At 37.9% G+C, this 26,521-nt stretch overlaps 1 protein-coding gene and 1 non-coding gene across 2 annotated transcripts; both read left to right on the top strand.

The window, feature by feature from the left end:
* The first annotated feature begins 206 nt into the window (after positions 1–206).
* KPNA4 (karyopherin subunit alpha 4) lies at positions 207–26,521 on the top strand. The gene is made up of 17 exons (XM_026045449.1): positions 207–316; positions 8,582–8,626; positions 9,452–9,541; positions 9,622–9,651; positions 9,733–9,785; positions 11,550–11,645; positions 11,763–11,848; positions 14,576–14,662; positions 15,897–16,066; positions 16,167–16,211; positions 17,583–17,714; positions 17,891–18,019; positions 19,541–19,645; positions 21,177–21,248; positions 21,954–22,116; positions 22,910–23,004; positions 24,660–26,521. Exons 1-17 carry the CDS (start codon positions 248–250, stop codon positions 24,756–24,758), a joined length of 1,566 nt encoding a protein of 521 aa, XP_025901234.1. The 5' UTR covers positions 207–247; the 3' UTR covers positions 24,759–26,521.
* Positions 18,339–18,658, top strand: LOC112952589. Its single transcript, XR_003250430.1, has one exon.

Here is a 26,521-nt window from a genome sequence, read left to right as displayed (position 1 = left end):
CGGCCCAGATCGAGGCTGCCCCTCTTTGCTCCCCCCTCCTCCCGCCCCCCCTTCCCCCTCCCCCTCGGCGCCCTCCGTCGCTACCGGCACGTTCCGCCGGCCGGGCAGGCAGCGGCCCCCGCGGCGGCGAGGGGGCACCCGGCGGGCAGGGGCCGTGACGAGAAGGGAAGAGAAGGAGGAGGAGGAAGAGGCAGCGGCGGCGGAGGAGGAGGAGGCCGCGCGGCCCCTCTACCCCCTCCCCCCCGCCATGGCCGACAACGAGAAACTGGACAACCAGCGGCTGAAGAACTTCAAGAACAAAGGCCGCGACCTGGAGGTAACGGCCGCGGGGCGCCGGCGCCGCCGCCTCGGCGCGCGCGGGCGAGGCGGGAGCGGAGCGGGGAGGCGGGGGGGGAGGGGGAGGCCGCGCTGCGAGTGCCGGGCGCGGCCGTTGGGCGCCGCGCGCCGCCCCTCCCCCACCCCCACGCGTGGGGTGGCGGCTCTGCGGGGCCCCACGCGCCCCCGCCCGTTCCCCCCGCCCCTCCCGCCGCCGCCGCGCGCGGGCGCTTGTCGGGCCCGCCGGGGTGTCGTTAAAACCGCCCTTCGCCGAGGCGCTTCCGCCCCGCCGCGCCGGAAAAAGTGCCGCTTTCGCGTGGTTCTTCCTCAGTTTCCTGCGCAGCGCTTAGCCGCGCCGCCTTTTTTTTCTTTTTCTGTTTTCTTTTTTTTTTTTTCTTTTGTTTTTCCCTTTTTTTCCTCTCTCAGCAGTCCCGAAAAGCCTGAGTCAGGGATTAGGGCCCACTGGTGCGCTCTGCAGTTCCTCCCTTAAGCTATTCAACTCCTAATCTTCAATATACCCGATGCCTATCCGTTTCAACGCCCCCTTTAAAATATATATTTTTTTAAATTAATTAAGCGTTTATGAAACGTTAACGTTTCGGCGCTGGATTTATGGCACGTGGGAGCGGTAGTGGCTGGTACTGCTCAGCCTCCAAACTTTCTGGAGGCCGTGCGTGCTGTTTGCCTCAGCTGCAAAGCTGCTTGTCAACGCGGTACAGGAGATAATTAATTTAGGGCTTCCTAGCAAGTATTCTAATACCAAAATTGCGTATGGAGCCTCACCCATAGGCGCCTGCTTGCAGGGCTGGATGGGGAACCCCTGCACGGTCGCATGGAGTGCGATTTCTCACTTCCATTTTCCATTAACCCCAGTGTGTGTCCCTGTGGTGGAATACAAGAATACCTTCATGCAAAGGGGCAGCTCAGATGATGTTCTTATATCCTTTTTATTTTTTTTTTCAAATTATTTTTTTCCCAAAATAAAGGATGTGTTTATTTTGCTCTCACTCATGGAAAATATTGGCCATGTTTCCTCCTCCTGGGAAGTTGGCTAATCTAGAAGTCAATAGTATCTTGTGTTTTTTTTTCTTTTTCCTCTCCTTGAAACAATTTAGACCAAAAAAAAAAAAAAAAAAAAAAAAAAAAAAAAAAAAAAAAAAAAAAAAAAAAAAAAAAAAAAAAAAAAAAAAAAAAAAAAAAAAGAAACATCTAAGGAAAGTTCTTACTAGGAAACAGTTGTATTGGCTTAACAATATGTTCTTCCATTCCGTAAAATATTTGGCAACGCCAAATGCCAAAATAGTTGGAAATGACAATAATTAATGCAGTTATTGCTCTGTTTAGTAAACAGAGTTGTTACCTTTGTTAGTAAGGTCTTGCCTTAGATGTTCATGGGGTTTTTTTTTGTCCAATTTCTTTAGTTATTTCTGAACGGATGACTGTAGGGGAAGAGACTATTTGTGAAAGTGCAGTCAAGTATACAATGACATACTAAAAGGTGAACTTTGTAGAAAAGAATAGATCGAATTGTGTCTGTATCACTCAGAGTTAAGTTGGACAAAGTATGGAAGATTTAACATGCAAACATGCACGAATAGAAAGAACCCTGGGTATGTGAATCAGGAAGCAGATAATCAAGTGTTTTTTTTTTTTTTGTGTTTGCTCATGTGTTTTAGGTGTCCTACAGTGATGAAAACACTGTTGAGCAATATTACATTTTAGATACTGACAGCTATCCAACAAATCTTGGAACATATGCCTGCCACCAAAAATAACTACCATGGACAGTTATTTTTCATACAATAGCTCAGGCTTATGGCTATCATTCTTGCTTAACTGCTTACACCCCACGTTTTTCATTAGAGTTTGAGATGCTGGAAATGCCTGCTTGAAGTCAGGTATCCAGTGGCAGCAACAGTTACTAAAATGAGCATTCAGTTAATTCATCAGAAAAGTGTGTTCCTCCCCTGCTTTTGACAGAAAAAATGTCTATYTATTTCATATAAAAAACCACCATTTGATCTTTATCTCTTTCCCKTCTGCCTCCTTCACTCCTCCCCTATTTTACATTCACTCTAGTTTTGGGGAATGCCAAGTTAATAAAGCTAATAAATTACCACCTCATAGTAGGCTATTTGTTTATTTTTCAGAAGACGGAAAGATTATTTTTTACAGTTCTGTCTCAAACTATTAAGCATAAATTTAGTCCTTTGCACGGATAAAAATTAAAGTTTGACTTAAATTTTCTAGTTCATCGTACTTCTAAAAATATAAATCTGGTCTTAAACTCACACTAACTTGCAAAATGTATGCTTAATAAAAGTTCTTCATACCCTTAAGTATTRGGTAGATATGTATGCAGGAACATGCTGTGAACAACTACTGGTGTAAGTTTTAAGATGATGTTGATGACTAGCTTAGGAATGGAGTTCATTGTGACCAGAAATACAGATTGACTCCTTGTCCTTTTCATTATTTATAGTATTAATATCTCCAGTAATACCACTGTATTTGAGAGGGACATGATATAACACAGTCATAATCTTGTAAAGCAGGATGCTTCAAAACAGAACTTGGAAAAGCCACTGGATCTCTTCTGTTTTAAAATCAGCACAGCCCCAAAACCTGTTTTAAGTTTTTAAAGAGTTTCCAAAGGAGTTCACTGGACTTGTCAGACTAAAAAGATATTTGGGGATACCAAGAAGGTTTCAGAGAATAGAAAGTTAATTTCATGACTTGGTTTTACTGACTCTCCCGCACAAAATACTAAGTTTGTTTGGGGTTCAAGTAGGAAGGAAGAGGGCATTAACTTCACCTACTGTGAGCTGGTTAAAAATAGATCCTGTTAAACTGACTTGTATTCTGTGGTGAAGCTTGTGCATTTAGGTGTTTAAAAAAATAACGTTGGTGTCTTTGTGCGRGATGCTTTATTTGGTGTGCACACCTTCTCCAGGAAGAAGCATATTGATTTTTGTAACTGAGGGACCCCATTATAATTCTACGAGAGGAAGAGCTGCTCAGATGTGTTTTTCAGTGTTATCTTGTAAAGTTTGTTTGCTTTAAAACTGTGTAGCATTTTTTATCAGTAATCTTGATGTAAACTTTGTTGTTCTAGTTTGCAAATGAACCAGAACCAGCCTAGAGGACTAACGGATAAAAGAGAGCCTGAATCACCTGATTAAACTGAATGTGAAGAGAATRAATTTTTATGAAATCTAAATGTGGACTTGCATGTGTCTCTGAGGAGGTCTTTCCTTGTTTTATAGTTCATTAGCCTGTTGTTCCTGTGAAACACAAGAAAATTTGTATTCTTTGTGTTGGGTGTCCTGAGTTAGGGACCAGTTTTCCCTAAGTGCTCTACAGACCGAGTGCTTTGTGGGCCAATACTAATGGGTAAGCTGCTGCACAGGACAATAGTCCGTGGTGTTTTCCGTGAAAAATTGAATGTACCATACAGCCCCCAAAAAGGYTGAGGTAACTAGGAGTTAGTTTTTCTCCCACACTATTTTTTGTTTGTATTTTGAATCCTAGATCAGACTGGCTATGCCAGTGCACAGCAGCAGTTGCCAGGGAAGAAGATAGGTCAAGCAGCTCTGCTTTACAATAACTGCTGTTGCCCTTTGCAATGGAAACAGCGAGCTTTTGCTTTTGCAAGCCGTTCTCTGGAAYGGGAGGCATAAATGAAGTTCTCACATTATTTGTATGCAGGCAGGTCTTGATATTTGAGATGCAGAAAGAGCTCTGTGGGTGAAATAAGTTGTAATAGCAAAACCCACAAAGGAGTAGAGATGGGTTATATATGTGCTAGAGGCTGAGATCTTGAGAAGCAGTGATTCAAGGGAAGAACTTGAAGAGGGATGGTGATGCATCAGCTGAGCATGAGCTCCAGATGTATGGGAGTATATTTAGAAAGGGTTATTAGATCTGARCAGCTCACAAGTGTGGAGAATAGAGTGTTTCCTCTGTATTTGGTGTTGTGAAACGAATTAGTATCAGGATTCTGCTGCCATTAGCTGATGAAACATTGTAATAATAAACTGGAGGGATACGGAGTGCTTAATGGCCTGCTTTATGATAAAATATATGATAAAACTTGGAGTTGTATGTGTATATACTCGAGGAAATAGAAAAAAGAGGRTGGAAGACTGGCAATCACAGGCTGAGAGAATTACGATAATTTGATTTTCAGTGTAGCAAATGAAGATTCAGTGACTGAAAGAGCCAGAAAAAGTCGTGCTAAAGTGATACATATTTTAAAATGGAAGTATTTGTCAAGGACCAGTCTGGACTCTCTGTTTCTAGAAACTTTTAAATTGGGATTGTTTTCTTGCGATTTTGTTAGTACAGGCTGAGAATGAGTTTGGGGAAGTCTGATAATCAAGCCGGATCTTCTGCAAAGCAGAAAGTAACACCAGAAAATCTGGTTTTATGGTGCTGTCTGCCAAGAAACATTTATATCTAGATTTCTGCTGTTGGTGTGTTTTTCCAAAAATTCCCTTTCCAGGTTGGGGTGATRGTGCTGTGAAACTTGTTGACAAAGCTCGTTTCAGTTCTTCCTGTATTGCTCAGGCTCTCTCTTAAGGAGGAAGTGATAGAGTTAACCAGTAATAACCAGCTTGTCAAACAAATACTGTTCATACAGAAAATTATTTTAAAGGAGCCCTATTTTGGTAAATTGTTTTTACTGGTGATTCCAGCTTGRCTTTCATGGAGAGGCTGTTGTTAGTCTAAGGGGTATTCATGTCTTCAGAGGCAGGCAGGAATCAAAACTGAGGGACAGTCTTTTTTTGCTGTGAGAAGCACCTTTTCAGACAGACCTGATTCAGGATTTTTTTTATGTCTGATTGACTATATATATGCTTTTTCTTCAGATGGTGAAACTTTCAAAAGACGTATCTGAACAGTTTTCCTTATTTATTTTTTTCCTATTCTCTCCATCCCTCACATACATGCGTGTGTGCTTGCTCTACTGAAGGAACGTTCCACTTGAGTCAGAATATATTCCCTTTCAGGCTTACTAGTAACTGTATTATCTTTTAGTATCTGTTATGGTTTAATGCTGATTTGCAAATGATGCCCCAGCAGTGAAGTCTTGTGCTCCTTGAGATGCTATATATTTTGTCTGGCTCTTAGTTGGCAACAGCTTTGCTGTAAACAGTGATGTCATTGAAGTTTGTGAAGAAAAGTATTGCTTGCAGTGCAGCTTTTCCTCAGGTGTGCTTCTTTCATTAGTTTGCACTAACGTAGTTGAGGTTTAGAAAGGGGTTCAATTAATCCTCTGAGATGACGAAGGCTTGCTATTCTGGAATCTTTAAATGAAAGCTTTTCCTCATCTTAATGTCTACTTCCATATGTTGGGTTAATAAACTTGGGAGAAACTACAGTGAAGGCAGGCTGATAGCTCCAGCAGATGTCAGCTGTGGGGTTGCACAGTCTGTAAAGTGCCATGTGGTAAGTTGTGTCCACTAATGTGCTTGATTTTGGCTTCTCTGGAAAGGGAGTGGCCCTTCAAGCTCAGGTACGTGTCTGGTGAGTGCTTCTTGCCTTCAGCTCTGTTTTTCAGAGTTACCATTCATCATCCAGCTGGAATAAATGTCTCTACTGAAGTATCCTGGGTTACAGTTTTCTGGATTCCAGTTATCTAGTGCTGACTTAGGCAGTTGGTAGCATCCTGCAGCGCAGGCMACTGCTGGTAAAGGACTTAGCCCTTGAGAACTGAGATGATGCCCGTGTTTGAAAGCTGAAGCATGAGCTGCCAGGTGACAGTGGTAGGATTCTGTATTGGTATGTTTAATATGTATATAGAAATAGAAAGGTGGTACCTGGAGAAATTTTGTTGTTTTCAACTTTTCTTTTTCCCTAGCAAAGACTCTTGAGTTGGAATTATTATAAAACATTTGAAATATAAGAAAAAGCTTATGTATTTATAAACTTGTATGTTTATAACAGGTATCAGAATAAGTCAGAGAAATAGCTGTTTGGTGAGACCAGTGTCAATACTTCTTTTTTGGCTATTTATAGATTATTTTGAGAATTTTCATCATTTTAAAAGTTCTGAGAAGTGTTTAAAAAGCTTGTCCAGCCACAGAGAATAAATCCGTACTACTTGTTCGTAAAATCTCCTTCTCTGTACTAGATGTTGGTAGATGAGATGATGTTAGAGAACAAATCTGTACTAGATGTTGGTAAAATCTCCTTCTCTGCATTCTAACATTGTTAAGTTTTACTGTTGACTACAATGACAATTTAGATGAAAGCTACGAATTGAAGTTGCACTAGACTCTTATTCTAGTACCTTTGATCTTTAATTTTAACTTTGACCTGTGTTTACAAGAGCATGCTTTAAAGACACATTWATTGGATACTCGCTTTGGTACTTTTCAGTGTGGGACAGTTTGCACTTGCTTGTTGACTCTTATCTAGTTAYGGGTACTTCATCTGCATTGGCTATGTCCATGTGCTTTATCTTTTTTAGACTGGGAAACTATGTGGGGTGGTTTGTTTTCATTGTTTTCTTTTCCTTCCTCTGTTTTTCTCATAGTGAAGTGCATTTTGGTCTTTGAGCGATGAAACGCTCTACCTCCAAAGTAGCAAGGAGTCATCCTCTTACCTCTATTCCTGTCCCCTTCCTTTTTTTGTAGTGTATTCCTTTGAGAAAGAAAACTGAACAAAAATATTGATTATAATGAAATGCACATTCATTTTCATGTAAAAGACTGCTACTGAAAGTCAAGCTTTTAATTCTTATTTTCAAAACTGTTCCTTATTGCTATACAGAAGCTTTTAACTCTTTTTTTCTTGTATTCTGCTTTATTGGGACCCCTTTTGCTCTGGAATTTTAATTTTCTTAAGTCACAATAAAATTCACTTAGTTTAGATTTGATTACTCTGACTCGCTGTAGATTTTGAAGCAGAAGAAAATTATTAGACTCTTCAATTTAAACTTTGCCCTGTGGTAACAAGAAGAGTAAACCAAACGTGCACACTTTAGACTGCATTTTTGAACCATCTAAATTGATGTCTGTGCAGAAGATTCTCGTGATTGTCATTTATAAATAATATTTTGGCAGATCAGCTTTGATTATTAGGTCTTTTCATTTGAACTTGTATACAAAGTCATTATGTAAGGTACCAGCCACTACTGTTTCACACAGTAAGAGAATGTGCCCAGCAGAAATGTGTGAAACTTGTTACATGAACTGTGGCTATTTGGTAGAAAAAAATTGCATCACTTGTATGGAAAAGTATATTTACTGGTGCAATGCCTGTATGAGAAGCCAAGCCTAATCCAAGTAGGCGTGATTTAAAAATAGATCACTGTGTTGTCTAGATATATTTACTTTGAATAATTGCCTTGTTCTTTTTAGCTCAGCAGTTGTATTTTTTATATCAAATGCCTCTGCCTGTGCAGTCACCCAGTTCTCAGGCTGCCCTGAGGTGCCAACTTTTAATCCTGAGATGAGCTAAGATGGTTGAACCAGACTTTACTGCTTCCTAATTTACTGGTCTGCCCTTGTCTGAAATGAGGTAGCCCTTTGTATTCCGCCTCTCTTAATAAAGTGGCAGGTTTGGCTGTGTATGGGGTTTGACCTTAGGCTCTATCTCTTGTTCTGGCCTGTTTTTTTGGGAAACACTGATGCTGGATTTGGGAGCATCTCCTCAAGTAACTTGATGAGTAATGGCACTAATAGTACCTGCAGGTACTAGGTAGCTTTGAGGATCGTGCTCTTGTAAATCTGGATGTGTTTTACTGGGTGAATGCTGTTTTGTGTATTTTGCAGAAATATCATATTATTAGTAGCATGAAAGATGTTAAGACTTGAATGGAGAAAGGGCTATAAATAATGGTCAAATTTTGAAATCAGAAACACCTGATAAATAAATGCTTTTGGTTTGGCTCCTGTATTTATAATGTATTCTGGGTATTACTGCACTTATATATGGCACTTTAATCATGACCCTCTCTTAAAAGACATTATTCTTTGCTGATTCAGTTTACTGTCTTATTTTTCATTTTCAATACAAGGACCTGAGGGGATTGTGTTTGCCTATCAAATAATAGTCAAGCGTAATTTAGCACAGTATCTCTATTTGCTATTGATTTTTTACACTTACACACAGGATGTAAAGGTGTATATTGTATAAGCGCTGCTTAAAGTGCATAAGCTTTTTTTTTTTTTTAAAAAAAAAAAGGTTTGTAAAGCCTATTCTTATTTGATCCAGATTCAGAATATAATGTACTCTCTTTGATCTTGATTCCTTTCAGACTATGAGAAGACAAAGAAATGAAGTGGTTGTGGAGTTGAGAAAGGTAAGATGAACTGGTATTATTCTTACCAAATGGGAGTTGGCTGTATTTCAGTAAAAGCTTGTATTTAAGGCTTAAAAATACTGTTGTGTGTTCTACAGGCCACTGAACACTGTTGCTAAGTACTTCTGTTTTACAAATTCTGTGTAGGTGCTTTTAATTTAGAAGGAACTTTTAAATTTACCATACCTGCTACTAGAAACTTCATATTAATATCATTTATCTTTACTGACAAATAGTTTTTATTTGCAATTCACTCAAGGGAGTAATTTTTACTTCTACAGATAGGTTCTTAAGATAAGCATTAAACTTTCTTTTCCTCCTTTGAATATGAGTAATTCCTGGTAAGATAGAGGCGGAAAGATGTTCTTGCCCAAARCAACAGTCCGAAACAGAGATGCAAGTGAAGTAGTGCAGAGGAGAGGATGTGTGTGAAGATAAAACTGCTTAAAATTGTCAAAATTCTAGCTCTTAAGAAATGCTTACTTGATATTCTTGGATGAGAAGAAAACTAGATGCTGGAAATTGCCTTGTCTTGCTTAGAAATTCTGACAAGTAGATTTTAAGTATTCATGCTGATGAATTTGAGCATGTGAAGCCTCTAGAAAAAGTGCAGTTGCTGCTGTAGGTAAAGCTGGATGGAAGTGTGGCTTCTTTTTTTATGAAGTGATTTTACTTCCCTTTACTGTACTTTGTAACTTCTTAAATGCTGGATTTTGATCGTGTTGATGAAAGCATGTGTACGATAGTAGCTTAAAGAAACTTTTCTTCCTTCTCTGCTCTACTCATTGAATATTTTAAAAACAGTAAATCATTTTTTTCTTTAAGAACAAAAGAGATGAGCATCTCTTAAAGAGGAGGAACGTACCCCAAGAAGATATCTGTGAAGATTCTGATATAGATGGTGACTTTAGAGTGGTAAGAACCAACTCATTTTTTTTAATAACTTGTAAGACTCTTCAGACTTTTAACTATTTTTTTTTCTATCTGTTTTCTAGCAAAATACTTCCTTGGAGGCGATAGTACAGGTAAAAATTCTTAATTGTGTTTGAACTTCATTATAACATAGTGATAAGTACGTGAACAGCCTAACTTCTCTCTTGTTTCAGAATGCTTCAAGTGACAACCAGGGTATACAGCTAAGTGCTGTGCAGGCTGCAAGGTAAGACATTTTTTTCTTCTARCTTAGCTGAACTGGAAATGGGATGTCATTTACTTTTTATTTAAGCTTCAAAAAAATTCTCAGTAAAGAAGGCTATAAAAGAAAGATCCAAGCGCCTGAGTATTCAAAGTAGTCAGAATTTCATTAGGTGTAAATGAATACTAGTTAAATAATAGCATGATGCTTCTCACAAGTGGAATATAGTATACAATTAGCAGGATTATAAACAGTATTTAATCTAAAATAGAGAAACAAGTTGCTATAAAAATCTTACATATTTTTACATCAATTAAGCCTGTAAGAGGCCCTCTCATTTTAAGGGGAACTATGCATAGTTGTTATATGTATAGTTAGATATTCATTTGAGTAGATTTTCAGAAATACTGCTAAGAATTGATTTGTGTTTGCATAAATTCACTGTTTAGCTGTTGTATAAGTCTTGCTGTAGCTGTGCACTACAGCTTTGCAGCTGTTTCTCTCTGAAGACAGGGGTCTTTCAAGTGTAAGAACTTCCAGCTCAGAAGTAAAGTGAATAGGAAGCTACTTATGGCAGTTACTGCGCTTGAATGTGATCAGTGCTAAAGCAGTTTTTATGCCTTGTCATCAGGGGAGTTTACCTTTAAAATAAAATGCATCAACTTGAAATAATATCACTTAGAAAAAGCCTGTGTTTTTTTTATAGCTAATATAAGCTAGTTTGAAGTCCACTGAATTAAGTCTGGAAATATCCACATGGAATTTTTACTAGTTTAAATACTTTTTCAATTGAATTTTTACGGAGGAAAATGTGTATGTATCGGTGTTAATTACTCCATGTCTTCAGTCTGATGCTGGAATGAGAAGGAATAATCTTGCCCAAGTTGAACCTAAAAACATACAAATTGATAAGTACTTAAGAGACACAAGACACAAAAAATCTTTTATTCTTAATTTTTGTAAGCTTATACCTGTAAGTCATCACTTTTAGAAGGAATCTGCCTTGCTCAGTTGGAAGCGTAAAATGCATATCTTGCTTATTGTTATGAGAAGCTTATTATTTGTGAATAAATCGGAATATGAAGAGATGACTAGAAAGTTTCTCTTTTCACTACCTGTATAAGTTTTAGGAAGAAGTTTTAAGTGGCCCCCCAGGAACCTTTCTGCATTCCCCTTAAATTCCTCCACTGTGGGAAAGGTGAAGCTAAAGAGATCAGCAGTTAGGACAAATCTGCATACTCTGTTCTTCACAGCAGCACTTTGTGAACCCCTGGCCTCTCAGTTTATCCTTAGCAGGAAAGAAACAACCTTCTGACAGTCTTGCTAGGGCAGCCAGGGGCTGCCTATCCGCCCTGGCAGGTGGAGGAGGAAGAGGCTGCAGAAGGGTGTAACCGAATAACGTCGGTAGTGTCTGACTGGTGATATTCTTCCAAAACARGAATATATGGTAACTGGAGTAGACACTGTATGTTTTTCAGTAGTTCAGTGGTTTCTATCATGGCACTTAAGTTATTTCTCACTGACATTGAGAAAATAAAGCCTGCTTGGTCCCTTGAGAGTATGAGATTTGACAGCTCTAGAACATATTTCCCAAAGAACTTGTGGAATCTSCACAGTTGGGGTTTTCAAAACCTAGTTCACAAAACCATGACTGACCTGATCTAGTGTGAGCAGTAGTTCAAGTATGAGGTTGAACTAGATGACTTCAGAGAGCCTTTCCAATCATCACTTTTCATGCTGTGTTTCCCCGGATAAGTCTTTCATTTTTATTTTTTTGTTTCTAAACAGAAAGCTGCTTTCCAGTGATCGCAACCCACCAATTGATGATTTAATAAAATCAGGAATATTACCTATTTTAGTGCACTGTCTTGAAAGAGATGACAAGTGAGTACTCTTACAACTAAAATAGTTCAACTATCACAAGAATTTTTGGTATTCAATTAAAATGCCTATGGATTCTGAATGTAGAATCATGTTACAACATTTTTTCTTATTTTGTAGTCCTTCTTTACAATTTGAAGCTGCGTGGGCTTTGACAAACATTGCGTCTGGAACCTCTGAACAAACACAGGCTGTAGTTCAATCTAGTAAGTCAAATAGTGGTTTTGATCATTGATAAAATGGGCACTGTAACTTCCACAAAACTAAGAAGATCTGAATGATACCGTAAAGAGCATCCACACTCCTGTTCTCTCTGTCTCAAGCATGTTCACCAATCCACATGATAGGGTTGGTCCTTTCATGCGATAGCCAGGATGGTTGAAATTGAGTTGTCAATCACAGGCACGTCGCTGAAGGACCTGCCCCTGAAGTCTCCTGCCAGAAGTTCTACCTCTTCTCTGGCAAGCAGCATCACTTGAAGCGTACACCTGCTTTTGTTCTTCATTTTCTCAGRTTTTAAATTCAGTTGGGTTTCCTGATGGTGAGTAATCTCTTCTGGGAACTCACTGTTTTAGCAGAGATGATATCTGCTGGTTTCCAATTTTCAATTTTTTTAAAAACCTCCCATGGAGAGATTTCTTGTCTAACTGTGAAGAGGGAGGAAAAAGGTGTGGACCAAGTTCAGATTGTGCCTCTCATCAGACTTGCTTCCAAAATAATGTTGAAGATAAAATGCTGTGCTTCGTACTTTGAGGATTCCGAAGCCTGGGAAGGAATTGTTGTACTTGGAGTCTGAACTACCAAGCAAAACAATTGTCTGTATGTGAAACATGTCCTGAGCTGAAGCAGTGCTCCTGTTGGTCAAACGGAGCTAAATAGAAGTGTCAGCCATTTGTTTGAACTTGGTGAATTACGCAGCTGAGCTTCTTGTGACCCACAATAGAATTAAGCAAATATTAAAACAAGTTTTCCTTAAAACTTGAGGAAAAACAAAATCCACAGAACTTCCATTAAGTGAGATAGCAGCTTTAAGAGTTGTACGCAGTACTGTATTACAGCTTGAACTGTTGTTTCCATTGGATGTGCTGTGTCCTTCCAACGGTGAAAAGACGAATTATACTCCCTATTTTTGTAGGTTCCCCATCTACCATCATGTATTGGATTTTTTTTAAACTGCATGGAACTTGCGTAATAATGCTTCTAAAACATACTGTGTGATTCCCGATGGCATCTTGTTTCCTTTCGAAAAATGTAGCTGATTTATAAACTGTGCTACACATGGCTTGATTTAGATTTAAACAGTTAGCAGAAAGAAGTTATACCTTATTGATGGACTGAAGCTGAGCACTGTTTAGAGCAGTTAATTTTGGTGATGATTCCTGATGTTGCAAGGCCTGCATGGGTGCKCTGTATTAGCCAGTTTAATAGTTGCAAACTCTAGAAATGTGATTTGCAAGAGACTGTTTCTTGTAATGATTTCCTTAAATGAAAAAGGGTGGTCAATCATCTTCCTGAAAGAAATAATGTAGTTGCTGGGAATRTTTCCCAGGCAGTGCTTAGAGGCATTGCAAGTGCCTTTGCTTAAGAAAAAGTAAGGACTCTTGTAATTGTTAACACAATAGCAAAAATATTCATACTGAGAATCTATAAAATACCAGCATTGATTGAAATCCCATGTGATCTGAAGTTACTTTCAGATTATAATTTGTAATTTAAATACTAAGTTTTGGAGCAAGAATGAGGATCTAAATGAGTTGTCCAGCCATATATTGGCTCAGTATCTCTTGCGGTTTGGGAGCACTCTCCTGTCTGACCRCAGCATGGGGCAGAAGAGCAGCTGCCTTGTTCTTGATAATGATTCTGTGATTTATGTTATATTTGTGTTAGTGTGTTGTCTTTTGAATCCGCTTCTCACTGCTCATGCAGTTGGCTCTTTTTGGTCACGTGTTGGCATTTTAAAGGATCTCCTCTGTGGTGATCAATTAGAATGTTATTTCAGACAATGGTTCTCCRGCAGAGAGTCAGAACGTACTGATCTGGAAGGATACTTGATGATGATCTGTGTGAGCTTTTGGGAGACTGAGCAGAATGGATTTGTAGAAACAACTGCTCTTACTGTGCAGATGCTTTGATAGGTATTGTCTTCAAAATACACTAGTAAAACTGAGTCTGGAAATAGTAGGAAAAGTACACAGTGCCTTGGTGCTTGGTGAATGCTTTGCATCAACATCAGGGATTCTTCTGGTGCAGTTTACCTTCTTGTGTGCATTGGAGGTCACTGTGCCTGTGCTCAGCTGTGGGTGGAATAAGGCAGGAAGGAATAAGGTTGAAGTTACTTGCTGAAACATGGAGCTTCCCATTTGCAATGTGTTGGGAGGTCCTCAAGTACCTGACTGTGCACGTTAAGACCAGCTACTGGTGCGTGGTTCTCTGCTAGTGAAAATGTGATGGGTTACAGAGGGTCCTTGAATACTAACATTGCAGCAAATCAAGGCCYGTGTGCTTCCCTCTGGCTACATTGTCTGTCTTCAGTAATGCAGATGTRCCTGAGCTTGGCTAAGGGGACCGGTGGGGTTGATGTTAAACAGTTAGTACTTGCCAATTAGTTCTGACAGAAAAATTGACACTAAATTTGCAAATTCTCYCCAATTAGTGTAATTAAGGATGGAGTTTTGATGAGCTTCAGTAAACTTTTATTAAGACTAAGCAGATTAAATGGAGAGAGTTACTTTCTTAGAGTTCTGAACTGCATGCTCTTAYATGAAACTAATAAAGGAATAATTGTTGCAAAGTGTTTTCTTTCAATATCATCTAGAAAGCTAGTATTAAAGCTTTGACCAATACTTGGCTGGAAGAGCTGATTATGTTAGTTACATCTCAAAGGCAAACTTTTTCTTAACAAGGGCATGTTTTCTTTTGTTTGTATTTTTCAGATGCTGTGCCACTTTTCCTGAGACTGCTGCATTCTCCTCATCAAAATGTTTGTGAGCAAGCTGTGTGGGCTTTAGGCAATATCATAGGTTTGTGTTACTTTTGCTATTAAAAACACTTAAGCTCATTTTGAAATCAGATGAATAAAATAGCTAGGTTTTTTTTTTGCTAGAGCGTGGAGGTGTGCTCAACTATGGAATGCAGTCCTTAGACTGACTTTGATATGCYGAGGTGTCAAGAATGTCAATAATTACACTCTGTTCTTAACTTCTTCCTGTTAGTGCCCTTAGATCTTTCATTCTAGGTACAGGAAAAAAATACTGACATGCAACAGACAAGCAGATTATTAAAATAAAAAATTTATTTTCTCTTGATCTGTAATGTTTAGCCTGAGCTCACATACATTGTGTATGTTGAATTCTGTTTTGATTGTGATCACCGAAGCTTTCATTTGATTGTCCTTTCTCTGTGTGAACTTGATCTTTCTTGTGAGCTCTACAGTGTATGTAATCATAGTCCTGATTATATTTACTATGCTGGAAAGCTAATATCGGCTGTAAGATCCTGAGTTTTCTGCAATATAAAGAAAATGTAGGCATTTCTAAAACATTAGAATGTAAACAATGAGTCCAATATTGTAGCTGCCTAGAGTGACTCCTAGTGTTGTGTGTTGTATGAGTTAGGTGATGTGTCTGAGGCAATTGTAGTGGTACATCGGTAGTGACAGTAGCGTTTATTCTCAAATAAAAAGATGACAATGTCTAGTTATCTGTCTGAAGTCATCTGTTTTCGGGCAAGTCTCTACTGTTTGTGGGATATTTTAGAGCTAATGAATCTGCTGGTAGTGATCTTCAGGAATGTATTGGACAATCAACTATTGTTTGCAGTATCTTCCAGCCCTTTTCTTTGCCCTGCCTCTACCTTGTCCTGCAGATCTGCTCTAAGAGTGCAGTTTGATAGATGTGTGTCTGTGTTTACCTATATGAATCTCCCTTGGCCAATCATCTTTAACTTCACATCAGTAAACATTTCTAATGTTTAAGCAGTCTTAAATGTACAGAAGATAGTGGGCTGACTCCCTTGCAAGTGCTGAATATTTGATGCATTATTACTTACTAAGTCATTAATATTCATGTTTTAATTTTTTTGTTGAATGTATGATGAACCAAGAGGTGGGACAGATTGGAGCACCTTACAACAGGATCCAAGACTCAAGCACAATTTCACAGCTTAATGTTAAGAGAGTAGTTTTTTGGTACCATTTTTGTGAATGGCACGGGATGGTTTGTCTTCATACTTCTTTGTGTGTGGTCCTTTAAACAGGTGATGGACCCCAGTGTAGAGATTATGTCATTAGTCTTGGAGTAGTGAAACCACTGCTGTCCTTCATCAGCCCATCGATTCCCATAACTTTCTTAAGAAATGTTACTTGGGTCATGGTCAACTTGTGTCGTCACAAAGATCCTCCTCCACCAATGGAAACCATTCAGGAGGTAACTGAATTACTCACTGCTCAGTGCTATTAAATGAAGTTGAATATCTGAATGCCTTAAACATAACTATTTAATACTAAATGCTTCCTTTCTTTCTTAGATCCTTCCAGCCCTTTGCGTTTTAATTCACCACACAGATGTAAATGTAAGTAGCACCACTTTCAGCAAGTTTAGTGCTCATCTGTAGCATTTTAGGTGAAGTATATGATTTATCATAGATAGCGTTAAAACAACAAAAAAGTATCATTTTCTTTTGGCTTGTTGCAAGCCTATTTTGATATCTCCATACATATTTTTAAGCAGCAGTTATGTTTTTGTCATTTTTTCCCCAAGTACTCAATTGTATGTGCTTTTCCTRTGCTTAAGAGAATCAGCTTATTTTCTTCATGCTCTGTACTCACAGGAAGTGAAAATGCAGTTGTATGTATTTCTGCAGACACAGATAAACATAGAAGTTTGTACAGCTATTGCCAACTTGGGGTTGTAACCCAGAAGTGTCCCGTAATCCAGGGAGAAATATGAATAACTGGTGCTAATGTAAAACACTAGCAAGTATTATATGAAAATGATGAGGTATTAACATATTAACTTTAACTTATTTCCCCAGTGAMGTGTAAGTGATGGAGATTTTACTGAAGTCATTAAACTGCTCCACCTAAAGCCTGTTTTTGCCTAAACAAAAGGTGGAATTAATCAGGATTTTATCTCTGCCTTTTAGGAAAATYGAAGTTTAGGCATCTTAAGTTTAATTCCAAATTCTTGAGGGGAGGGGGGGAAAATATATAGATAGACACAGATATAGATTATATTTTAATCATTCCATAAGGTGAAAATGAAGAAACTTATTTTGAATTTCTTGAAATGTCTATATTTACAGATTAGTCTGTATTTACAGATCAGTTGGTCAAGAGTTGTCAGCTGAAATAATGCTCAGTCTGTCAACTGATTTGCAAGCTGTCACTTGAAATGTTCTGTTTTTCTACTTTAACTGGCTTCTCTGTGTGAATGTTTGTATACACAAATACCCCTAGGAAATCCAGCATGAGACATTGCAKCACTAGGTTCTAAAGAGAATTTCAGAGTCTTTCTTAACTCGGAGGAGCTCTAGGAACAACAACTTAAGGTTATGTGAAGTGTAGGCTGCTGATTTGTAAGCATGTCAGATGCTGGCAGTTCTGTATTTCCTAAGACTTAATCTCCCTTCAAGGGATCAATCTTTTATAACTCATATTGTCCTTCCAGTGCTTCATGAAATGTGCAAATATTCTTKAATTTCTCTTGTTGTTGCATAGTTTTATAGATTTTATTTGTAGCAGTCTTTGCTGCTTAGCTGATTTGTTTCTATGTGTTTTTTGGAAGCAGGAACAGATTACATAGCAGATGTTTCAGATTGAAAAAAAAAAAGAAACATGCAAAGCTTGTAAGACAAAGTGGTTTATGAATGTGAATCTGCTACATTGCTTCAAAGGCTTGACTTCAGAGTATGATCTGTATGCTTTTTTAATTTATTTTTTAGATATTGGTAGATACAGTTTGGGCGCTCTCATATCTAACGGATGCTGGCAATGAACAGATCCAGATGGTGATAGACTCTGGAATAGTTCCTCATTTGGTTCCTCTTCTCAGTCATCAAGAAGTTAAAGTGCAGGTATGTTCAGATAACTACCAGAAAGAGTTTCATGTGTAATGCAGTTAACAGTTACCCTAACTGTTCTTATTCTGAAGATACAGATTGTTTGATTAGAAAGTTCTTTGTCCTTTCTGTTTATAAGAAATATCTTTTTTTTGTTCAAAAGAACTTCAACAGAACTTGTTCTGTTTCAGACTGCTGCACTGAGAGCTGTAGGAAACATTGTCACTGGTACCGATGAACAGACACAGGTAGTTTTGAATTGTGAAGCTCTTTCACATTTTCCAGCACTTCTGACACATCCCAAAGAAAAAATTAATAAGGTATGTAACTGCAGAGCCTGTGCCTGCTTGAGGATTATTTGATATTTGACTTTGCAATTTTGAATTAAATAATGTGATAGAGCTGTTGGCGATTGACTGCCTTTGAGATACTTGGGATGCTGAATACCCTCCTCTTTAACATACTTAAAATATCTGAGAAGTTACCAACTTGTCCTTGACAAGGAATGGTCATTTTTCTGTTATTCAAACTAAATTTTTCTGGAAATGAAGCTATATCTTGTAGTGCTACTTCTTGACATACAAATTAGTTCCTGATRTGTGAGGTAAATGCAACTTATATTAATCAAGCTGACTCTCTTGGAAATGATGAAATAGAGATAATTGGATGTCTCCCTGAATGGAGTGTGTATGGTAAATAGCATTTAATTAAAATCAAACTTTTGGGGGGTGGGAGAAGTGTGTGTGTTTGTGTGTGGTATATAAAAGGCTATAAACTGGGGGCACTGATAATGAAGTGCTGATTSCGGAGTGCATCTGAGGCATGTTGTTGAATTCTGGGGCGTTGCTTTTCAACATTGCCGATGATTAGTGCCCAAAACAAGCTCACCAGACTAGCCTAGGCATCTTAGAAATCTCTAACAGGTTCATTAGTGAAAATGATCCTGTGATCTGATCCAAGAGACTCAGATGAATGTTCACATACACAAATACAGTAATTTCTGGATCTTGTGTTAGACTTAAATATTCATACAAAAGGTCATGCAGGATAAGGAGAAATTCATCAACTAAAAGATTAGAATAAAGAACTTATTCTTTGTGTACTTAATTTTATGTCTTTGCATTATTTCTTGTCACTAGAAGTATAGATCACTTRAATCCAAATGCAGCATTTGGCGCAATTCAAAATGTCAACTGTCAAGGCCTAGGAGAGCGCACAGGGGAAAAGGTCTCTTCTTGCACACTCTTTCCTAGGCATCTGCCAGTGGTTATTGCTGGAAAGAGGGTGTCATGGGCATGTGATCTTCTGGGTAGAATGATCATAACGGATCATATGACTTCACAGTGTTCTTGAAAAGTGTGCATTTAAATTGATTTCTATGTATTGCGTTTACTTGATCATTTGAAGCTAGCAAAGAGGCACCCTTTTGAACAGGAGAAAAACATTATTTATCCCTTGTGAAATGCATGATGCTGTGATCCATTTTGGAGCTGATCTAGCAGGCAGCTGAAAACACCAACATTCAGTAACAGAATCCATTCTGAGTGCTTGTTTGTAGYCTTGTGACTTTCTTTTCCGTTTGATCTATGAATTTGGAGTATTGGGTTGTAGTTTCTTTACAAGGAGAGACCAAAGAGCTCTGTGGAGTCTTCGGAGTAGTTTACATTTATACTTATTAGGAGTTCTGTATGCAAAATAGACCTAAAGTCTTTAATTGTGTTTCAGAATGGCTCTTGTATCAATTGTAAAAATGTGACTGTATAAAAGGTAACTGAGTTGGAAATAGAATATGGTATAGAAGACTTTGTGAATTAATTTCAGTAAACCCTTTTATTTTGCAGGAAGCAGTGTGGTTCCTATCTAACATCACTGCCGGAAATCAGCAGCAAGTTCAGGCAGTAATAGATGCAAACCTTGTTCCAATGATAATACATCTTCTAGATAAGGTTAGATAACAAGGATTTAACTGTTTATTTTCTTCAGTTGGAAAAGTAGCATTGAACTTCTTGCTTTACCTTTTACATCATGTTGTAAAATCTGATATGGGTGGAAGCTATGGTGGTATTGACCAGCTGGTAAACTAGCTCCATGTGCATTTTCATTTGCTTCAAGATAAAAGAATATCTGAACCAGCAGTACGTATTTGTAAAGTGCTGTCAGGTGATGTATCTGAATGCATTGGGAAAGTTCCTTCCGAGTTCCTTCTAAACTCAGTATTTTTTTTTCTTACTCTTTTTCCTGCCTCTGTAAACAGTGATGCTAAAATTTACTCTTTTGTGTAGTATAGAGAGATCTGTTTGGGAATAGTGCTAAGTTAGTTCCCAGCATTTTGCCTATTCCTGGCTGCTTTGTCCTTTTTTTAAAAAAAAAAAAATTCTGTTATATGGGAAATAAGGAGGTGCTCAGTGATGATATTTATTAACTTGATCTTTTTTAATTGGTAAAACTGCACCAAAACTGACTATCTGTTAGAGCATATAGCTTTTKTTCACTGTTTTTTGTTGCTTAACATGTACATATATGCATGTATAGATGTGTTCTTTTCAGTAGTAGATTAAGCCTTTAAGATGAATATTGTTTATTTGGGGGGGGGGTGATTATTTACTTTTTTTATTCAGGTGAAGTAGTTGTAGGTAAAACATTCTTGTTTTGCCTCAAAGTCTCTCATGGTGTGTTCAGCACCAGGAGTTGAATGCCAGTGGCTCATCCAGCTGACATTCAAATACTTGTATCCCATTTCAGTTGTTGAGTTTCACTGTTTTTTAAAACATCACTTTCTGGATTGCGTTGTGCTCACAGTAACTCTGCTGTGAGGATAAAATGTAGCCAAGAGGGTTTTTATAAATGAGGGAAAAGTATGCAACACTTCAGTCTTTCAAATATTTTCTCCTTTGTTCATGGCTTGACTTTGCTTTCCTGAAATGTGGAAGGAAGTGAAATAGCAGCCTGATGCTTTCAGCCAGTGCAAAATGCAGGATCAGGTGTCAGGCTGGGGTTGTGACTGAAGAAGTGCTTGTGTCCTTTCCCCAATAATATAGAGCTGTTCATGAATGGTTCTATTGCTGCTAAGTATTGGTCCTCAGATGARTTGGCTAACTTCAGAGCCCTGCTTTGTTTGGCTAGCTCAGTGCACAGTGTTTTATCAGAATTGCCACTCACTGCGTTATCTGTCACTTATTTATGACAGCTGTTGATAAGCAGTGTAAGAGGGAAGAGTACTGCAGCTGTTTTCCTTTACTTGGACACAAACAAGTTTCTCTTGCTTTAGAGGAGTATTAAGAACATGGTACAAGGGAGGAGTGAAAACAACTGTGAACACAAACATCTACAGGCTCTCAGTTACCCTTCTCCTTAGCTGAAGTGATGTGGTGATACTGTGTGGAAATGACTAACAAATAACTTTTTTACGAGTATTACATTGAACAGGATGGATTTGTCAAACTGGAATGATTATTTCTAATTACTGTTGTATTTTAGGGTGACTTTGGTACTCAGAAAGAAGCTGCTTGGGCAATAAGCAACTTAACAATCAGTGGAAGAAAAGACCAAGTGAGTGAAATTTTTAGAAAGGGTCCTTTATTTAAGAGTCTTATTGAAGAGTCGTTAAGTGCATTTGAGAGATTTCTGTTGCTTAGCTTAGGACTGTGAAAGTGTATATTCCTCCCCTGCTCAGTATCTTGTTTCTCCCTTTGTAAAGGGATTTCAGTTTCCAGTTTTGGAATGATGTGGGTTGGGATTATCAGTGGGAATTTGATATGCCCCAGAAGCTGTGATAAAGCTCCCGATTATTCAGCATCTGCCCTGCCTCTTTCCTTGAGGAAGAGTATGATAAGTACAAGTTTGGAAGCTACAAATAGACTGTATTTCCTGCATGTCAGCAAGTTAAATGAAAATGAGATGAATTCTTAGTTTTGGGCAGAAGCCATTGAGTACAAATACTCCAGTTTCTTGTTAATCCAGGTTATTTACTGTATCAGGAGGGAGTTTGTCATTCTTCAAAGATCAAGTTGAAACTCCATTTCTAAAAATGAAGATGTTAACAATATTTACTGCTTGTCTAAGTGATCTAGACTTGTAATATGTTTGTAACCTAACTCATAAATAATAGTCGAGGCGTAAGAAGACGTATCTGAAAATGACAATTGCTGGAGTCTTGTGCTGTTGTGTAACTGAGTGTCTTCAGTAGTTTGTGTGCTTTTGTGCTGCACTGCTTCCTTCTCTCGTGATTCTGAACCAATTCTGCTTTTTCCATAGGTGGCATACTTAATTCAACAAAATGTAATTCCTCCCTTTTGCAATTTGCTAACAGTAAAAGATGCACAAGTTGTGCAAGTTGTTCTGGATGGACTAAGTAATATATTAAAAATGGCTGAAGATGAAGCGGAAACCATAGCCAATCTTATAGAAGAGTGTGGAGGTATGATGTTTGATGTTTCTATGCAGAATTTCTAGAAATAATTTTGCTTCTGTGGGCTTGACTGTGTCTTGTACAATTGTTTGGAGCAAGCATTTTCARTGAAATCCCTTTCCTTGTCCAGGTGAATCATTAAGAATTTCTACATAAAAAACATTGAAGTATAATAGCTGTAGAAATTCATTAATAGCTTCAGACTTTCTAGTCTTGCTGCTCTTTAAGTTGACTGAAACTCTTCAGGGAAAGAGAGCAGTGACTCTCACTGCTCTCATTCTAAAAGTTTTGTTCAGGGAGTTTTTTTAAACATGAAGAGAATGGCCAGAAGTTTCTAATATTTATATGCATTCTTTGGTCATATCTGCTAATTTTATTGTACTGGAGCTACTGGTTTGTACTTGAGCTGCAGGTCAGTAACTGCTGGTGTGAATGTTGCTGACAGCGTGAGTGGATTTTGAGTGGCCTTGCATTTTGACAGGAGCTGCCACACCAGGTGTTGAAACATGAGTGAAACTCTTGATTTCTGCTACATTTCCCCAATTAACTTAATCACTCGTGGGGAGAGAGAAATCCTATGAGTGCTAGATTTATAGACCTTCTATAAGTTGTTGTTGCAATATGTATGCCGCAGTCTTTTATGTATTTCCTGGAATATCTTAAGAAATTTTTATGCTTAAGCAGCTGATATGAGGCTTCAACTCCTAGATTATTTTGTATAATGAGGCCTCAGGGAGAGGAAGATGATTTTGACTCAACTTTGAATTCTGACTCTGTTCTGTCTTCTGTGTGTTTCCTTTAGGCCTGGAGAAAATTGAACAGCTACAAAATCATGAAAATGAAGACATCTACAAACTGGCTTATGAGATCATTGATCAGTTCTTCTCTTCAGATGATGTAAGTGCCTGATAGCTATGAAATCTGCTTTTGAAATTGTTTACTTATAAAGACGAATCAGGATAGACACAACAACTCTTRCAATACCTGCTGTGATACTTCTTTGTTTTTTAAGGATTTTTTATTGCACCCGGCTTATTGATGTACACTTACAGTTCTGTTGTGCATAATTTATATGTAAAACTAGTTTTATTTCAGGGATGTTAATTGTGATGYTTCATTGAAACCGTAACTAGCATCCTTTATTAAAGTTCCATTAGGCTAATACTGACAGATTATAAAGCTAATTATAAGTGTGAACAAATACAAAACTAAAAATGGGCTGTTGAACTCATGAAACTTCTAACTTGATGTCACAGCCTGAGTAGTTCATTACAGGTAACGAGAGAGAGATTTCTTGAGGTTTTGAAGCACATCTTAATCATTTTAAAAGAAATACATTCTAATGAATACTTTCTAATCTGCATTCCTCTGTGCTTTATTTACTGAATTTACTTGCTCAGATAAGGTGTGGTATATACAGTTAAAAGGGAACAGATATGTATTTTAAAGATTGCATTTTGTACAACCTGGAATTAACGTCCTGGTGATAACTTTAAGTATTCTAGGATAGCTATTTTACTGAAAATCTAGCACATTATGGGTATCCCATATCAGAAAGAAGGATTTTTGACTCTTTGCTGTTGAGCATGTCATCTTCTGCAGCCATGCTGTTAAAGAGTACTTCTGCTCTGCTTGCTGCTGCTTGTGTCTTAAAGAATAGTGTGATGCTAATAGTTCATCTTCATGTGCGTTTGTCTGCACTGTTGAAAGTCCTGCATTTTTTTGCTAATTACTATTTGGTTTAAAGCTTGTGGGGCTTAAGATGTTGAAGACCCACCTAGTAAACTTACTAAATTTGATGAAAAATGAATCCTTATGTTAGCCTGCTGCATGGCTGTTGCTTCATAATGAAGCATGTGACAATCTGATGCCTAGCTGAATCGTAGTATCCTTTCCCCTTGAGGATGAGACCTAAAATAGTTCTGTAACCGCCAATTTTTCACTAAACTTGACTTCTCACATCTGATAAGCTATCTGCTGTCTTGAATGCTAACTCTTGTTTCCTGCTGCTTAAGAAACAAATTATTTTGAATATTTTAGCAATGACAGAGGTAGGTGGTCTTACTCAAGTAAAAATAAGGATGTGCTGACCTAGAATGTTGGTTTTCAGTTTATAATGTAAATCAGCAGAAAGTTATTTTAGATGTATGTGCATTTTAAGTAAGAACTTATTTGCACGGAAGGACACATGTGAGCCTGAAAACTGTCTTTTGTTTGGTTGAAGATCTTATAAGAGCAGATATAGCAAAATGGTAAAATTCAATAGAACTCATCCCTTCTATCTGCTAGGAAGTATATATTATGCCAGAAAGGTGTTTTGTGGTCATCTCTTAAATGACAGTAAAACAGAGGACTGTTAGTAGCAGCTTTAATTTTGGAAAACTCACTACAGGACTTGGAAACTTTGCTAAGCTGTTTTAATGCAATGTAGTAAACTGAGCTGAAATGAGATGTTCGTTAGGACTGTATGGCAGTTTTTGTTTTTTTTTGTTTTGTTTTTTTGCTAGGCTTTAGTTCCTCTGTACCTACTTAATTTCCTTGTTCTCTTGCAGATTGATGAAGATCCTAGCCTTGTTCCAGAGGCAATACAAGGCGGAACGTTTGGTTTCAATTCATCTGCCAATGTACCAGCAGAAGGGTTCCAGTTTTAGAGTGGTGTTTTGGAAGTTAGGTACAATGCAGCACTGAATAAAAAAAAAAAAAAATAAGGTTTGATCCATCAATCTTGGCTCATGGGATCCGCTGCTGCATTAAATCGGGAAAGAAAATGTGAAGATTTCATTTGGAATCACAGAAAAGCCCAAATGAAGTCAAGATGGCGAGTGGGTGCGAGTGAGAATGAGTGGCAAAATGTAATGAAAAACTTCACACTGAATGCTTATTTAGATTGTTCAAAGAAAAAGGGCTACAGGTCAAAGATCTCCAGTGCCTGAGAAGGAACAATGACTTACTAGAGCAATTGGGGGGATATGCAGTACTATCATCATCAAGCCTTGTAAGCATAAGAGAATAGGATGCCCATATAAGCCCAAGGAGAATGAGCCCAGGCCTTGCTATGAAGCACCGTGTGAATGGACAACATTGAATGAATGTCTGGACTCGATGCTGTGGAGCCAGGCTGACGTTTCCAATGCGGGGCTCTTCAGTCATGAAGCAGACTCCTAGTCCTGGAGTGGCGTGTGTACGAGAGTATGGTTGTGATGCTGTATGTGAACGCATGCAAGCTTGATTCACCTTCAGGGGGCTGATAACAAACCTAGTAGATCATCAAAATGAGTACATAAGTGTTAACTTACACTGGAAAAAAAAAAAAAAAAAAAAGAAAAAACCGTTTTAGCAGCAGACTCTGGTTTACTCCTGCAGCCTGTGTTTCTTTTTGTTTTTTTTCTCCCTCTTATTTTTTCTTTTAGTTACTTTTAATTTCTTTCCTGTATGGCTTATTAGTTGTTCGTAAAGTCAGAATTTTCAGGAAGGCTTCCCTGTGCATTTGCACCAGATGAATGTTTGATGTTACGAAAAGCTTTCCATATCATCAAAACTAATTTGTAGATTTTTGCATGAAAAATCATACATTTCCCTTCAAATAGACTGTGTTGCAGTACACAATTTGCCATAATAGTAGAAAGCGGTAAAATGTGGTAATAAAGATCTCATCCTTTTCATTTTCAAAGATAACATAAAGACCTTTGCATGTGGTAATCTACAGCATAGTTCATTTTTAGATTTTGTTGAGTCCTGTAATCAAATGTTTCCGTTGTGGTAGAATACCGTGCTGTGTTTCAATGTTACTTGTTTTCAAACTTTGTTTTCTATGAAAATGATATGGAAACTTCTAAAAATGAAATTTGGTGCATATGTACTGCTGAATAAAGACCGAAAGAGGTGTGAATAGATGTACAAATCAAGTCATGGTTTGAACACCTTTAATATGCCTAATCCAATTGTTTTAGACTTTTTATCTTAGATGTAGGCAGCCATGAACAATCTATTTTGAGCCACTTTAGAGAGACAACTTTGTATTTTTAAAACTTGCATAAAATGGATGCAAGTGTTTTTATAATTGGAGTAATGCCTCAGTTTTGAGGTTCTGCACACTAAATTAAAAGTGATGTTACAAATTTGTACAAAATGAACTCTTTATAAGGTGGCTCATTGTAGGAAATGCTGTGCCTTCCCCTTTGAGCACAAGTGTTGCATGAACAACAGTTTGCTATAATAAAACATACCAGGTTAGCCACCATTAGCATCTATATCTACCTTGTGTTTTAAAATCAACTGGTAATTCTGAAACACTGTAGAATGGATAAAGATTATTTTGTGATCATAACTCTTTGTTGGACTAGAGTATTTTTGCAGCATTCCTTGTCATCAGAAACATGGTTAAAGTTTAAAACTAGAAGCAGCGGAAACTAGC

Source organism: Nothoprocta perdicaria, unplaced genomic scaffold (assembly GCF_003342845.1).
Source record: "Nothoprocta perdicaria isolate Ctin4 unplaced genomic scaffold, notPer1 scaffold_4, whole genome shotgun sequence".
Lineage (NCBI taxonomy): Eukaryota > Metazoa > Chordata > Aves > Tinamiformes > Tinamidae > Nothoprocta > Nothoprocta perdicaria.
This window is presented reverse-complemented; position numbering and strand designations above follow the sequence as displayed.